The sequence below is a fragment of the Halichoerus grypus genome, chromosome 4 (assembly GCF_964656455.1).
Source record: "Halichoerus grypus chromosome 4, mHalGry1.hap1.1, whole genome shotgun sequence".
NCBI lineage: Eukaryota > Metazoa > Chordata > Mammalia > Carnivora > Phocidae > Halichoerus > Halichoerus grypus.
Window position 1 is genome coordinate 133,376,930 of NC_135715.1, and position 17,068 is coordinate 133,393,997.

Below are 17,068 nucleotides of genomic sequence, written 5' to 3' on the forward strand. Positions count from 1 at the left end.
TCACCCCCTATTGCTGGTTTCTTTTTCGGCCTTATAAAGGTGTGTGAGTTGTTTACGAGCCAACAAACTGCTCTAAAGGTCCCTGTGGGCCTATGTTGTAATTATCCATTATGTTTGTGGTAACCTCATTTCATGTGTATTTTTTCCCCTGGTAGTATTCTCTGATGGATCTGCTCTCCAAAATGGTGGTCGGACAGCCCCACTTTGTGCGCTGCATTAAACCCAATGATGACCGAGAGGCCCTGAAGTTCTCCCGAGAGAGTGTGCTGGCCCAGCTCCGCTCTACAGGGATCCTGGAGACAGTCAGCATCCGCAGGCAGGGGTATTCCCACCGCATCCTCTTTGAAGAGTTTGTGAAAAGGTCAGGCCAGAATCTTGGGAAATACATTATGTTAAATATAGTTGTCCTGTGGCTCTCCCTGTCCCCTGGGACTGCTCCTCCTGCTTGTTTGCCTCCTAACATTTAATTGGCTAGTTACCAGCTACCATTTACTTGCTTAAATGTTGCATTTTTATTGTGCTCCAACTAAATTGCAGTGCTCTGAAGGACAGAGTAAGCACCCTTCTGATCACTTTTAAAAAATAAAAACTTCCATAGATATATAAGTTACATATATCCTTAGATTTCAGAGCCTCCAGATACTTAATTGATATGATGAAAGTGTTCCTCCATAAGTGGGTTGAGATTCCAGTGGATGTGAATACACCCAGGCACCCAAATCCTCTCTCAGGCTAAAACAATGGCATGATACAATAGGATAGCTAACATTTACATAGCACCTAGAATGTCCTAGATGTATAATCTCATTTGATCCACAGAACAACCCTGTGAGCTAGGCTGTATTATTATTCCCATTTTACAGATGAAGAAATTGAGGCACAGAAAGAAACATAAGTGACTTTCCCAAGGTCCCATGCTAGTAAGTGGTAGAGCAGAAATTTGAACCCACGCAGTCTTCAGCACCCACACTTTTAATTTCCTCTGTCCATGGAATTCAGTGTTTATTGAAATAAATTGTTTTAGAGCTTTTTAGACCCAGAAGTTGACTTTATCTAGGAGTGAAAACCTATTCTTTTCTATACAATGGCCAGAGGGATGCATTGTGTAGCATGTGATTACGGGTAGAATTTTTACAAAACTTTGTAAAATGTGAGGAAATAGAGGGTAACAATAACAAAAAGCCACCTGTGAGATACACTGCTATCTGAGGACATCCAGAGAGGAAAATTAAACCCATTATAAAATCTGCACCCCATCAGCCATCTTTAGTTTCTTTTTACCTCCTTTCTGAAACTTATGCTCAAGGTCATTTTCCCAACTTTTTCTCCAGGAAGAATGGATTCCAATATGGTATCCTGCTTCATCGAGTCTTCCAATGCCATTACATTCCATGGAGAAGAAAGGCAAAGAAATTTCCTTACAGTGAGAGTTTTTAAATTAAAAAATAACAAAATGGCTTTTAAAAAAGAAGTGTCTTTGAGCTCCTTTTTCCTCTTAAATTTGGAGGTCGAACAAGAAAAACTATTTTAGCACATGAATGTGACTAGTCAAGTATTTTTAGCCACTAAGTGTGGAATACATAAAAATATTTAAGAAAACAGGTCAAATGCTAAACAGATTGGCACTTCTTTGTTTGTAATCAGAAAGCCATTAGGCAAGTATGAACAAGAATTTCAAAATGTCAGTAAATCCGAAGGTATCAAAGATTTCTGAGCCAGCAAGTTAATTGGTATTTTGATCCTTTTCAGCAATTTAACAACAAAATAGATGAGTTAGCAGTTTTCTTCCTTGATGTTATTCAACAAATAGGTGCGCCTCTTATCTTCCTGTTTGGGAGTGCTGTTTTGTAAACTCTTAGCGGAGATAGGCAGACAGAACAATCAAAGGCAGGGAACAGAGTCATTCAGGGTTTATCGGGTAGAGGTAAATAAAAGATAAAGACTTGTTTTATGTTACTCTTTACCGTTTTGTAGGCATTTGGGACTGAATCCTGAAAGACAGCATTTGGGGGATTATGTTATCGGGTTCCAGAATGGGGAAGTATTTCCCCAAGTCACCCAAATCTGCCACTTGGCCAAACCTAAAATACCTCCTCACCCCATCATCTTTGAATTTTTTGGCAAAATGACTTGGAAGTGCCCTTCCTATTTTCTATTCATGGAGCCTTGGGGGAAAGAGGTTGTTCCTAACACCTTCTCATCCATGGGGCCATGTGGGTTGGAAGTATTTATCTATTCTCACATAGGCATAGAAGAAGTCACCTAGCAGTGACTTCAGCTGAAGCCTCCTGAAGTCATACTGTTGAGGGACATCACAGAAAATGATTGAATATTCATTGGCTTCATGGTCACTGGGCTCTGAAGCATGGTCAGCAGAAAGTCTCTACTGGGGCAAACACATAGGACGGCACTTGTTGGGATGTGTTCTGGCAAATGTCTGTAAAATAGGAGTGCACATTCAGTTCAAAGTCTTATCATTTGTTTATTAAACTATTGCAGTAAACAGTGCTATTTAGTAATGAGATCAGGGTTCTAATCTACTTTTGGTAGTATTTGGCAAGTTACTTGACATTTCCTTATCTGCATGAGAAGGCAGGATTACACAGGACCCACATCCTGAAGATATTCAGGGATTGCATGCAGATTCGTTGGCCTTACTTGGCTCCTGAGTCTTCCAGAAGGGCCCACTTCCCACAGTCAAGCTCACAGGAGGGAGAACTATATCTCCCAGGACGCATTTCATAACAGTTGTTAAATCAGTATCTGTTAAACAGAATAACATTTACTCCCTTGACCCAGGACATCACAGTTTTGTACCCCATGATGAAGGGAATTTCCACCTTAGAAAGATTACTTGTCTTTCATGTGGAATTTTGTATACTGTAGTCCCGGGACTATTTGAGATCTCCCTAATGTACATAACACCTTAAATTTTCTTTAAGATCTTCCCTTTCAATAGTTTATTATTTCTCATTATTCTCTTCCTATGTTTTCCCTTTGTAATTAAAATGAAATCACTGAAGTATTGTAAACTTGTAGAATTCCCTGGCAGTGACAGAAAAAGTGTACAATTAATCCATAGAAGAGTTTGAGTCTAAATGTGTGATTTAATGGAATAGATACTAGTTTTTCATAATCATTGAGGGTGGGGGTGATCCTCTCAGCAGCTGCAGAAACAAACACATTATTTCCAACAAACCATGCTGTTACTCAAAGTATTTTTTATTTGGAGCTTCTTTCAGAACTAAGCACACAATTATTTTATTTGACTTCTGGGAACACCCAGTATGACCACCTTTTCTATTAGACTTGACTCTGAATTAATTTTAGCTATTTCTGAAAATTAACACATGTACGTGACAAAAATTTACCAACTTTGAGGCTTTTATTTATTTATTTTTTAGGATTTTATTATCTGAGAGAGGGCACATCCACGTGTGCAAGAGACAGGGAGAGAGCACAGAGGGAGAGGGATAAGTAGACTCAGAGAGCCTGGTATGGGGCTTGATCCCAGGACCTGGGATCATGACCTGAGCCGAAGGCAGACGCTTAAGACTGAGCCACACAGGTGCCCAACTTTGAGGCTTTTAAATGGAAGTCCAGATATAGATTCTAAAAATAAGTCCTTGAAATGTCTGTGGCAAAGAGAGCATGTAATGTCCCAAGGAGTTGGGGAATGAGTGATCTTTAAAAGGAACCACATTTATTAGGACTTTTATACTGGTTCTGGTGTGACCTTTTTGTTAATGAGTTACCTGATTTTCTACCACCTTCCAAGGAGTAGCAGAATCTCTAGCAGCTATAGAGAAGCCTTGTGAATGCCAAGGATTATGGACACAATTGTTGCTTCTGAACATTTGTGGAGAATCACAGTGCCCTGGTGAGAACTGTCTCGTAAAAAGTCATTTATATTCCGCTGCCTTTATGAATGTCTCCATATGTCTGATATGTCTCCATATGCCTGGCACAGAGTAGGTACTCAAAAAATGTGGAACAAATAATTCTAAACCCAATGATGCTGAAGGCAAGAATGTGCCTCCTCTGTGTTCTCAGCACCTTGTATGGAACTTGCCATATAGCTAGGTTCTCATTACACGTATTCTCTTGATAACAGGGAGGATATATTCATGGCCAGGAGCTAAGAAGCCCTGTAGGTGAGTGGCTAATGAGCATGTATATCTACCTCTTGGTTTCGTCCAGGGACCACTCTGGAAAAACCCTGAAGGAGTACAAAATTAAGGGTCAAAGTCCCCAAGTATGAAAGACTTGAAAATCAAGGTCAACTTAAAAAATGTCTGGATGTCTAGACTCACTCTAGACCCTCCACTGGCAAGAATATCTGGGTCTCAAAGGTTTGCTCTAGAATCCAAGAAAGTCAATTTGTCAACTCTGGAGATGCCCTCAGTGAGGAGTTTTGTGTGTCTTTCCCCTTAGAGTATAAATAAATAACAGCGGTAAAGAAAAAAAAAATGACAAGAATAAAGTACCTTTGTTGAGGGGATGAATTACAAAAGAACATATGACACAGAACATCTTAAACATTTATTCTCTCCTTTTGATTACTCCCTGCTGTACTTTTCAGAATACTAATGGTAATCTCTCAACTGAATTTTTGCCTAGCCTCAAATGTGTCTTTCCAACTCCAGCCTGTTTACTAGACATTCCTTACACTGCCACTAGTTATGTTTCTAAAAATATAATCATGTCTTTCTTGTGAATAAAATTCTGTGCCCACTCCTCATTGCCTACAGGATAACATCCAAAGCCTTTAGCTCGGTAGGTAAGGCTTTCTGTAACAAGTACCAGCCAGCTATTCTCATTTTTTCCCCACCATTCTCTCTCACATACCTTAGGCTGTTGTCACTCTAACCTTGGACCCTCCAGGCCCATGCACAAGGTTGGCCTTTACACCTCCTCTTTTCTCTGGTGGAAAGTCTCTACTTGGTCCCTCCTGCCCATCTCCCAATCTCTAGCCCAGTAGCCTTCCCTCTGAAGCCTGCCCAAGCTCTGCAGAGCTGCCTGGTAGTTGCTCCATCCTCTGTCCCACATCTGGATGTTGATATCTCTTAGAACATATACTTCTATTTTTATCCAAACATGTCCGTCTGTCCCATTAGACTGTAAACTTCTGCGGGGATGGGGTGGACCTCACTCATTTTTTTACTTCTAGCATCTTGCCTGGTATAATGCATGTTCCATGATGTATGTTTAGTGTTTCCCAAATGAGGGAATGTGTATCAGTCAGGAATGCATTTGACTGTGAATAACAAACATATTTAGTGCTTGAACCAGGGTTTCTCAATCTCAGCACTGCTGACATATTGAACCGGATGATTCTTTGTTGTGGAACACTATGCCTGTGCCTAGTAGAAGGTAGAATGTATAATAGCATCCCTGGCTCCTACCTATTAAGATGCCAGTAACCTCCTCACCACCCCCGAGTCATGACAATAAAAAAATGTCTCCAGATATTCCCAAATGCCCCCTGGGGACCAAATATCCCAAATTGAAAACGAGTGGCAAATAGGTTTGTTTGTTTCTCACAAAAAGAAATTAAGAGGTAAGCTACTTTTAATATTAGTTCAGGTATGTCACCAGGGACCTGAATATGCCTTCTGACCTCCTTTCATTCCTTTTTACCATCTTTACTATGTGGGTTGGCTTGTAGTTTCATGGTCACAAGGGGGCTGCTGCCTCTCCAGACATCACGTCTATATTCAAAGAAAGAAAGGGGCAAGATGAATGACTAAGCCAACCATATTTGTCCCACCCTTTATTAGGAAGGAAAACATTTTCCCAGAAGTCATTTCACATCTCATTGGCCTGAACAGAGTCATGTAATCATTCCTAGCTACAGAGAGGGGCTTAGAAAGTAGGGCACAGGACTGGGACTGGGAATAATTTCACCCAAAGGATAGAAACTACTGTTCTTTTAGCCAGGAAGAAGTGGGAATGGAAATGAGAGAGATATTAATTATGCTTATCACAGAAAAGAAATTTCATGTTTATTAATTGAATGAAGGAGTAACTGAATAACTAAGAGGCTGAGTGAATTTGAATAAATACTTCCAGTTCTCCACGACCCACTCATTTCTTATTCCTTGCTACCCAGCTTCTTCCTCAAGATGGTAGTTGAAGAACTAGCAACAAGTACAGAAGTGCCTGAGTAAAAATAGGCAAGATACTGAGAGCCCTTTAATTCCATTGCTATGAAAAGTGTGTTTGCAATTTTAAGCCTGCAACAAATTCTTTTAGCTCTTGCAAAATGAACTGAATATCATCAGTTATCACTGTGAAAACTTCACCTGAGGACAGGGTCCTTGACTTTCCCTTACAGAGAACCAAGGTTAGCACTGGCTCATAGGACAGGAATTGAGAGAAAAATCAACTCACAAAAGAATCCAGACATCTCAAGAAAGGCTGAAATCCAAGTTTCAATTTTCAAAGAATAAAGCTTCTACTTTTTTCTCTGAATATTAAGCAGTGAATAGGAAAGCACAAATCCTCCAAGAGCTAGGATGGTGATACCATGCCTTGTCTCTCACAGGACATTCCTGAATTTCTTTTGTTTTTACCTGTAACTACATAGGTGAGAGCCTGACATAAAATAGATCTTAGTGTGCCATTCAGATAAACTAGTAGATTTGCAGCAAAGTGGACAGAATCTTCAATTCCCTGCAAATTGATTTGCATGGTAGTAGGGGACACAGTATGTGAATATGTAAGGAAGATAATGGACAGCTTCAATGTTGTGAGTAAACGTATTAAACATATTGCAGACTCATGTGAACAGTCTCTGCATTTATGCTCTAAGGGCAGCAAAGGAGTGGTGGCATTCTCTGGAGGGGTCTCTAACAACTGCTGTCCTTGGATACTGTCATTCCTGCCCATTGTTCTGTGTTTAATTGAGAGAATGAGTCGGCCACCCCTCCCCACCTGTATGTGTTCGTGCCTTTTCTGTAGGTGAGACCTTGGATGACTTCTCTCTCTTCACTCTTATATTTGCCGTTTTTTTTTTTTTTTAAAGATTTTATTTATTTATTTGACAGAGAGATAGAGAGAGAGCACAAGTAGGCAGAGAGAGAGGGAGAAGCAGACTCTCCACTGAGCAGGGAGCCCGACGCGGGGCTCAATCCCAGGACCCTGGGATCATGACCTGAGCCGAAGGCAGCCGCTTAACCGACTGAGCCACCCAGGCGCCCCTATATTTGCCGTTTTTATAATCTTGGTTAGTGTACTAAATGAACAAACAAACAACCTTTAAAAGTGCCTTTTATAATATCATTGAAAGACTCCAACAAGTAGCCTAGTCCAACTTTGCATTTCAGAGATGAGGAGGCTTAGGCCAGAGAGGTGAAGCAGCTTCTCTAAGGTCCCACCTCTAGGAGGTTGGCAGTATCAGTCTCTCAGAGAGGCAGTGACCCCCTCTCTCTATTCTTAGGGGGTGGAATGGGCTCATATTGGCCTTGCCTGGGCTGTGGGTTCTTCCCAACTTGTCTAAGGCTGTAGATGATTCAAATCCCGAAACCCATTCTTTTAAGGTCCTACCTTTCTCCTGGAGCCCACATTGCTGACAGCTATCTTTCACTATTCAAGTATTGGAAAAATCATTTCTGTAGTTGATAGCTCTGCAAATTCAGCCTGAAATTTGTAGTGGTGACTTGAGAAGTTGAGACAAGAGGTAATATCAATCACACTCTTCTCCAAAGGTGCTGAGTGGAGGCAGTAATAATAACAAGGTGTCTTTTCCTGATTTTTTGAATGTCTGCACTGTGGGCAGACTCATGAGCTAATTCAGGTATAGGAAACAACCCAGGAGGACATAGAAACACAGTGGGCAATGGCCAATGCTGTGGCAACAGTGCAGGAAGAAAGAGCAAAGGAAACCAAGAAGAAAGATGTTATGGAAGTGTTGGACAGTATCGATGCAGTTGAGAAGACCACCACTCTGGACCTTTGGCTTGGCTGCCCAGCTTACTCTGTGAAAATCAGTGGCTGAATTAAAACTCTATGGCCCTGATTGGAGGTTCCTTAAAACAATTTAGTGGGACTACGTTATGTTAGATAATGATAACAATGAAGCAGCAAAAACAAACAAGAATAAGGAAAATAATGAATTGAAAAGGAGAGAAGGTGGAAGAGGAGAAAGGAGAATGTGAGGAAACTTGGCACAGAGATGGCAAATGAGCACCACGTCTCTCTCTAGCCCCAGCTGCAGACCTGGCTCCTCAGCCAAGACACATGGCCTTCACAGCCCAGATGTGGCCCTGGAGTTCCCCAACACGGTGCCCTAGGAAACCACTGCCCAATCCATCAGCTGACCCACAGTTGACCTCATACCCATTCTAGCATGTTCTTTTCAATTTACAATAAATATCTGCCCACCCCTGAGCAAAATGGTTTAGAGATGACTCAGAGGAAAGACTACTAGCCACTTTTTCATATACACTTGGGTTGGGGAAGAGAAAAAAACATTTTTGTCAAAGGGAAGGAAGATAGGAGAGAGGGGTATTTATTAACCACCTGCTGATGGCAGGCTTCATCCTTGTGCTTTCAAACATCATCTCACTTGGGGATGTCTGGGTGGCACAGTCAGTTAAGTGTCTGACTCTTGATTTCAGCTCAGGTCATGTTCTCAGAGTCCTGAGATCTAACCCTGCATCAGGATCCACGCTCAGCAGGGAGTCGGCTTGGGATTCTCCCTCTCCCTCTGCCCTCCCCCGCCACATGCTCTCTCACTCACTCACTCTCTAAAATAAATAAATCCTGCTTATAAAAAAAAAGACATCATCCTCATTTAACACTGGTAATAGCCCCCCAAATACATGAAATTATTTCAGTTTTACAAATGAGGAATCTGGCTCAAAATCACACAGATAATGTCTTGTAGAGTCAGGATATGAAATAAGAGTCTACCTGATTCTCAGGCAGCTGGGTGGCTCAGTTGGTTGGGTGTCTACCTTCAGCTGGGGTTGTGATCCTGGGGTTCTGGGATCGAGTCCTGCATCGGGCTCCTTTCTCAGCAGGGAGGCTGCTTCTCCCTCTGCCCCATCCCCCTGCTTGTGCTTGCGCTCTCTGTCTCTGAAATAAAATCTTAAAAAAAAAGATCTACCTGATTCCAAAGCCCATCTTCAAAATATTTAAATGAAACAATTGAATACAGCCCAAATATTCACTGTGAAATCAGTCTGTAGAATTCAATTGAAAAAAAAATTAATAATTTTACTAGCTATAAATAGATCAGTTTAAAGTTTAACTTTCTATTACAAATTTGTGAATAAACTCAGCCTCAATCTTGACTTCCCACTGTCTTTTTTTTTTTTTTCTTTGGAAGGCCTCCCATTTAAAGCTTATGTGGTGGGGGCAGCAGCATCAGAAACATTTATTAAGCACCTATTGTGTGTGCTGAGTGCTGTAGTAATATTGAATTAGAAGGAATTTACAATCTCAGGACTTCCACAATCTAATAGCATAGATCAATGCGACTTCTTATCCCAAGGCCCAAATTTAGGAGTCTTCCTAAGAATATAATGGATATAATGGCTTTTTTTTTTTTTGTAGCAGATGGTGGCCAGCTGTTCTGTCTTTACTGAAGGCCAAACATGGAGGGAAAAAATTAAAATAAAGGGGCTTATGGTAAATATAAGAAAGAACTTAAAAAACTAAAACTGGATTTTCATACACTCTAAAGGGAAATGCACAATTGGGGGTAATTATCAAATTATCCAAGCCAGAATAGCTCAGTTCCCTCCAGTATCGACCTAAGAGAAAATTATTTGTATGGGTTGAATTGTTCCGATAATTGCCCTGTATTTTGGATATCTGAGTAGACAGTCTGGGTGGTCACTAATGTTGATTGAGGGGTCCCTCAAGGAATATTTTTAAATAAGAAAAGGGTTGATAATTTTTGCTGCCTGATTGGGGATGCATCTACTTAGATGTAAGTAATAGTAATCAAATTAGTAGATAACATGATTCTTTGACCAGGATATAGGCACATTGTAATTAAAATTAAAAAAAATTTTACTTAATGTTTGAAATTAACTTTTAATTGCAAAAATAATGTGTGAATACCTTTTCCTATAAAATTTTAAATATTACGTATAAGACTAATGTCTTTCTTTCTGCATCCCAAATTCCATTTCCCAGTATCCTGCTTGCATCATGGCCCCTCCCTACGTAGTTACTGTTATTCTTGGTAGTGTTAGCCTTTCAGAATACACACATACGTGCATACACACACAGAGGGGGAAGAAAGGGAGAGATCAAGAAAGAGAAAAAAACCCTACATTTTTAGCTTAACTAGAATTACGTATTTTATACCATTTGCCAACTTCCTTTTCTATTTAACAGTATGTATTAGAGATAAATCTATGTTGTTCCATAGCTCCAGTGCATTCCTTTTTAACTCCCTCTTTAAAATTGGTAATATTCATGTAGCCATTCTTCTATTGGTGGATATTGACATTGTGTCCAGTTGTTTGCCAGCAATGCTCAATCTTACATATTAAACTTGTGTTGAGAATTTCTTTAGGGTGGATTTTGCAGTGAATTGACCTTTTAGGGGGAAGTGATGTGTTCCAGAAAGTCATTTGGTCAAAACAAAGAGAAAAGACCATGAAGAGACATAGCCAGTTTCTTTCCTCAGATGGATTGTGTCATTGTAGGCAAGTCGCTTCACTTCCCTGGGATTCTGTTTGTCTAATAAGTCAGTGGTTCTTCAACTTTCTCATGTGTGAGAATCTCCTGAGGCCTTGTTAAAACAGAGATTGCTGAGCCTTACCTGCAGAGTTTTTGATTAGTAGGGGGCATGTGTGCAGGTTTCCAGGTGATTCTGATACTGCTGATCAGGAAACTACTCAGCCATTGTTCAGGTATGTTGAGAATATCCTGTGAAAGAGATCATAGTTGAAATTCTAAGAGCCCCAAACAGAATGCCTAGGGAAATTTTAAGTCTTCCAGTTCATCCAGATACAATGATAATAACCCGAGACTTGCTACAGTAACAGTATAGTGTTGATGATACACATCAGTTTTAAAATTACAGAAGCAATTCTTTAGGCCAAGAGACGAGTCAACATAGCATCTTTGTTGGAAGTAATCTTAAAGGGCCATCCAGTTCAAGTACCTAGCTAAAACTAGAATTTCTTTGGCAATATTCTTGACCTTGTCCGTCCACATCCCCACTTCCCATTGAACAGTTCCAGGGTCTAGGAATTCACTCTCTGCCTCCGGAGGCAACCTGTTTTGTGTTTTTAGATGTCTGATAACAACCTTGTCCTTCCTAACCTTGACCAAAATCATCATCTCTGCATCCATCCCAGTTCTACACTCTGGGCTTTAGAGAACAAATCAGCTCCTATCTCTATTTGGTAACAGTCAGTTATCATGTTCCCCTAAGTCAGCAGTTCTCAAACCCTGTGGTGCATCAAAAGCACCATAGGAGCTTATTAAAATATAGATTCCTGGACCCCAACTGTAGAGCTTCTGATTTCGTGTCTGGAGTATGACCTGGGAATCCACATCTTTTATGAAATCTCCAAGTAGATCTGATGCAGGTGGTCTGACATAGTTGAAGAGAAAAATGGGGTTCGGGACACGCTTCCACAAAATATGACACCTTGGCCTATTGAATATTTCAAGCTGAAGGAATCTGAGGAATGAAATGAGCAGGAAGGATTTTCTGTCCTTTCTCTGAAGCAGGTCATATAACCCTCATGTGAGAGGTGTCCTCCCTTTACCAGGAAGAAAGAAACATCCTCATTTCTGAAGACAATGGATACAGAGAGGGATCCACATGACCAGGTCTTGCTAAGTTCCCCCAGTTTACCACACTTTACTCCTATCTTTGTCCTATCACCTCTTTCTGTGACTCTCCACTCTTCATCAAATCTAGCATTAAAACACTCCGGTTTAGCCATTTCTTCAGGTCTTCATTTCCTTATGAAGGCTCCTGTGTAGTGTAAAACTTCTATTACATGACTGTGTAATTTTTTACACAGCTTTTTCCTGGTAATCTGGCTTTGGCAATCTAATTTTTAGACCCAGCCAGAGACTCAAGGGTCTAGGACAACTTCTTTCCTTTCTTGTAAGACCCAGTTAAGTCTTTTTGTCTAAGCTCAATGCCCCCAGCGTCTTCAGCAGTTCTTCATATGACATGGCTTATGTTCCCTCACTGTCCTGGCTGCTAAAGGCTACCTGCCAAAATACACTACAAAATATACCCATTAACCCCGCTTCCCCATCCTGACTTACTATTCTTCATAGCATGTATCCCTACCCAATGATGCTCTTATGTACTTGTTTAATATTTATCTCCCTGATTAGAATATAAGTTTCGTGAGGGCAGGGGAATTGTCCACCTTGCTCACTCATGACATTCCATTATTTCCATCAGTCCTTGGCACATTAGCTGATCCTAAATAAAGTTTTGTTTAATGAACAAATGAGTAGAATGGGAATGAAAAGCCAATTTAATTTAGAGAGTGTAACTATACAGAATGAATGACTCATCCTAAAGGAAAGTATTTGCTTAAGGTTTTTAGAAAAACAATAAAAATGTTTGTATAATCTTTAAAAAAAATCTCATTATTGACTCAAGGCTATGGCAAATCTTTTAGTAGTACAGATATTTTGCAGGCCTTTGAATATAAAACTGAAACTGGAAGGATGAGTCAATGCAGGGCTCATTCATTATAGGTTGAGATTTAAAAAGCATCTTTAAAAGATGCATATCCTTCCCAAACAATGTAAAAATGCAGGAACAGAATGACCAATGTGAGAAGTGCAAATTTTAAATGTCAGGTGTTACAAAAATGTAAGCAGTCTTCAACGCTTATATAATTTTTGTCTAACATAGCTAACTCTTAGCTCTTGCTCTCTCTCTCTCCTCTCCCCTTGTAGGAGTATGGGTAATCGTTAGGAAAACATAGAGAAATTAAATTCATTGTATATATTGTCTATTGTCAGAGGACTTCAGTGAAAACAAAAGGAAAATTTCAACTTCACTAGTAATTAAGGAAACGCACATTAAAACCGCAATTAAATATCATTTGATACCTATTGGCAATAATGAGTAAATCGGTTAATTCCTTGGATTGGCATGAATGGAGAGCAACAAGACTCTTAGACTCTACTGGTGAGGTATATATCTGTGTGATCACTTTGGAAACATTTTGAGTTTTTTAGTAAACTCTTACACTAACCAATGTTTCCACTTCAGAGGTTTTTTTTTTTTTTTTTTAATTTTTTTTATTGTTATGTTAATCCCCATACATTACATCATTAGTTTTAGATATAGTGTTCCATGATTCATTGTTTGTGCATAACACCCAGTGCTCCATGCAGAACGTTCCACTTCAGAGGTTTTTAAGTAGAAAAGTGGCAGTGTTTCTGAGCCACTAGACCTTTTAGGATTGTTTGGTAGCACTGGGTCTACCTAAGTGTGATGACTTCCTGCCTCAACCTGCCCATGGGTTTGTACTCCTTTGGGTCAAATGTCTACAGCCTAGGTTTTTGTATTTCTTTCTTCCTCTTGTTAAAAGATAATTTCCAGAAGGTAACATCATGACTCACATACAGATATAAAGATGAATGTATTTAAAGAATTTATTTTATTCGTATGATATCAAGCAGATATTATCATTGGTTCAAAGGATAAGTTAAACAGCACAAGCTTAAATGAAGTAAAAGAATGTTGAGGTGAATTGCAAATGGAAACAAAACTGGGTTTTCCACAGTGGAAAGTAAAATCATCACCGGACTGGATAGAGTTTATGTATCTATCAATTACCTATAATTTACGAAGAGTTGCCAACTAGCTCACAGAAGATGCACAGGGCTAGAATCTGATAACCCAGAAGGGTGTGCTAAAGATGGTGTACATAGTTTTCCACTGAAGTACCAATGCCTTACTGATACACTAGTCCAAATAGAGTATTGTTTGGATCCCCCACACATGTGTCAAGGAGCACTTGACAGCTGGTATTCAGATGTAGGAAATCAACACTTCTCCTAAGTCAAAAGCCCAATATTCCAGATTGCTATAGACACAAGTTCCAATGAGCTGAAAAGTGCTAGAGTATCAAAAGTCCCTGTTAGAAAGTCAAAGAAACTACCAGGTATACAGTAAGAGCTAAGGGTAGATGCAGGTTACGAATGTAAGGAAGCCTAAACTTGGAGTTAAAAGACATGGGCAAACCTCAGGCCTCCACTTACTAATCTGTGACCTTGAGCCAATTCCTTCTGTCTGGCTTTCTCTTTTCTACAAAACAAGAATTTTTATTGATGACTCTAAGTTCCCTTCAGGATCTAAATGTTTATTAGAGGAGCAAGCCAGTCCCTTCCACAGATGGCCCTGTGGGAATGCCTAGGCAGGGCACATCTGTTTGTGAACATGAGGAAGAACAGCTAGATTTGGGTGGTCCTAGATCCTTAGTGTGCAGTGCCAAAGCCCCAGCATCTGTGGGAAACTTGGAAAGTTCAGTGACAAAGGGAGAAGAAATGTTAGGAAGAAAGTTACTGAAGAACAACCTGCACCATTATAGGAAATGTGTCGCCAAGGTTGGCTCTGTCTCTACTCAGTGTGGGAACAGTACTGTATTAGTCAGGGTTCTCCAGAGAAATAGAATCAATAGGGGTGTGTGTGTGTGTGTGTGTGTACACTGAAAGAAAGGGACGTATTTTAAGGAATTGGCTCATGCAGTTGTGTGGGCTGGCAAGTCCAGACTCTGCAGGGCAGGCTGGTAGGCTAGAAATTCCAGCAGGAATTGATGTTGTGGTCTTGTGTCCAAAGGCAGTCTGGAGATAGTATCCCTTCCTTCCCAGGGGAGCACGGTCATTCTTCATAAGGCTTTCAACTGATTGGATGAGGCCCACCCACATTATGGAGGTAGTCCACTTTACTCAAATATTAACAATATTTTTCTGACTTACAAACATAACATCTTCGTCCATTTACTTAGGTTGTCTTTAATTTTTCTTAGCCAATATTTTGTAGTTTTCAGTGTACAGGTCTTGCACATTTATTCTCAGATTTATCCCTATTATTTCACATTTGTAATGCATTATAAATGATGTTTTTAAAATTTCAATTTCTAATTGTATGTAGGAATACAATAATTTCTGTATATTGATTTTTATCTTACAACTTTGCTAAACTCACTTATTAGTTCTGATACAGGTTTTTTTGTAGATACCATTGGATTTTCTACATAGACAATTGTGTCATCTTCAAATTAAGACAGTTCTATTCATTTTTAATACAGATGCCTTTTCTTTCTCTCTCTGGTCCTCTTGCACTGGCTAGAATCTCTGGTACAATGTGGAAGTTGCAGGAGTGGACATCCTTGCCTTTTTCCTAATCTTTGGGGAATAAGTGTTCAGTCATTCACCATTAAATATGTTAGGTTTTTCATAGAGCTGTTAATATGAGGTTGAGGAGGTTTTCTTGTATAAACCTGTTGAGAAGTTTTTTTTCTTTTAAAAATAGGATTAGATGTTTGATTTTGTCAAATGCTTTTCCTCATTTAAGATCATGCTTTTTTCTTTTAGCTTGTTAATATGACATAAAGTTGTCCATTATTATCTCTTTAATATTTATAGGATCTATATAATATCACAAAATATGTGATATTATATAATTTGTATCTTCTTTCTTTTCTTTTGCCCCCCTGATATATAGCCAGAAGTTTACCCGTTTTAACCTTCTCAAAGAACTGCTTTTAGTTTAATTCATTGTTTGTCTATTTTCTGCTTCGTTGATTTTTCATTCTGTTATTTATTGTGTCTTTTCTTCTGCTTCTTTGGGCTTAATTTACTCTTTTTCTAATGAGCTGAGCTCATGTCTCTGAGAACGTTCTTTTTTTCTATTATAGGTGTTGGTGGTATAATTTTCTAAATACTACTTTAGCAGTATCCCATAAGTTTTAATAGATTGTTTTCACTTTCATTTGATCAAGAGTACTTCTTAATTTCTCTTTTAATTTCTTCTTTGACCTATGGGATATTTAGAAGTATGTTCATAAATATTTGGGGATTTTCCAGATATCTTCCTATAGTTGATTTTTAATTTAATTCTGATCTGATCAGAGAACATACTTTGTGTGATTTGAACACTTAATTTATTAAGTCATGTTTTATGCCCAGATATGTCCTATTGTAGTAAATATTTCTATTCGCAATTGGAAAGAATATATATTCTGTTTTTGTTGCTGGAATGTTCTAGAAATTTCCAGTCAGTCAAGTTTGTTGTTTAAGACTTCTGTATCCTTGATGATTTTTTTGCCTACTTGTTCTAGTACTTATTGGGGAGGGTATTGAACTCTCTGAGGATAATTGTGGATTTGTATATTTCTCCTTGCAAATCAGTTTTAGCTTCATGTTATTAGGTACAAAAATGCTTAGGATTCCTAAGTTCTTTTGATGGATTGACCTTTTTATCACTATGAAATAAATATCTTTATCCCTGGTAATATTTTTTGCTCTGAAATCTACTTTGATGTTAATATAGTCAGTTTATATAGTTAAAATTCGTGTATATATATATATTTGTATAATATATATATAACAGTTGATATTAATATAGTCAGTTACTATAGTTTTAATATTTAAGTGTTAGCATGGCATATCTTTTTCTTTTACTTTGAACTTATTTGTGTCTTTATATTTGTGTATTTTTTGGAAGCAGCATATAGTTTACACTTTGCTTTTTTATTCAGTCTGATAATTTCCACCTTTAAATTGGGGTGTTTTGACCATTTATATTTAACATGATTTGTTTGGCTAGGTCCAGTCTATCATTTTGTTATTCATTTCCCAAACACATTTGTCTTATGTGTTCTTTTTTTCTTTCTTCTTCTTCTTTTTTTTTTTTTAATTATTTTGTTTTATTTTATTTTAAGTAGGCTCCACACCCAGTGTGGGGCTTGAACTTACGACCCCAAGATTAAATGTTGCACGCTCCACCAACTGAGCCAGCCAGACGCCCCCTTCTTCTTCTAATTCTTTTGGATTTTTGAGTGTTTTGTATGATTTCATTTTATCTTCTTTGTTGACCTATTAGCTATAG

General features: G+C 38.8%; 1 protein-coding gene across 1 annotated transcript in view; it reads left to right on the forward strand.

Annotated features, from left to right (window-relative positions):
• The window catches only part of MYO3B (myosin IIIB), a 394,785-nt gene that overhangs the window by 222,974 nt on the left and 154,743 nt on the right, over positions 1–17,068 (forward strand). The window contains exon 24 of the mRNA XM_078070027.1: positions 156–361. Coding sequence (XP_077926153.1) covers positions 156–361 — 206 coding nt within the window. The remainder of the gene's footprint in view (positions 1–155; positions 362–17,068) is intronic.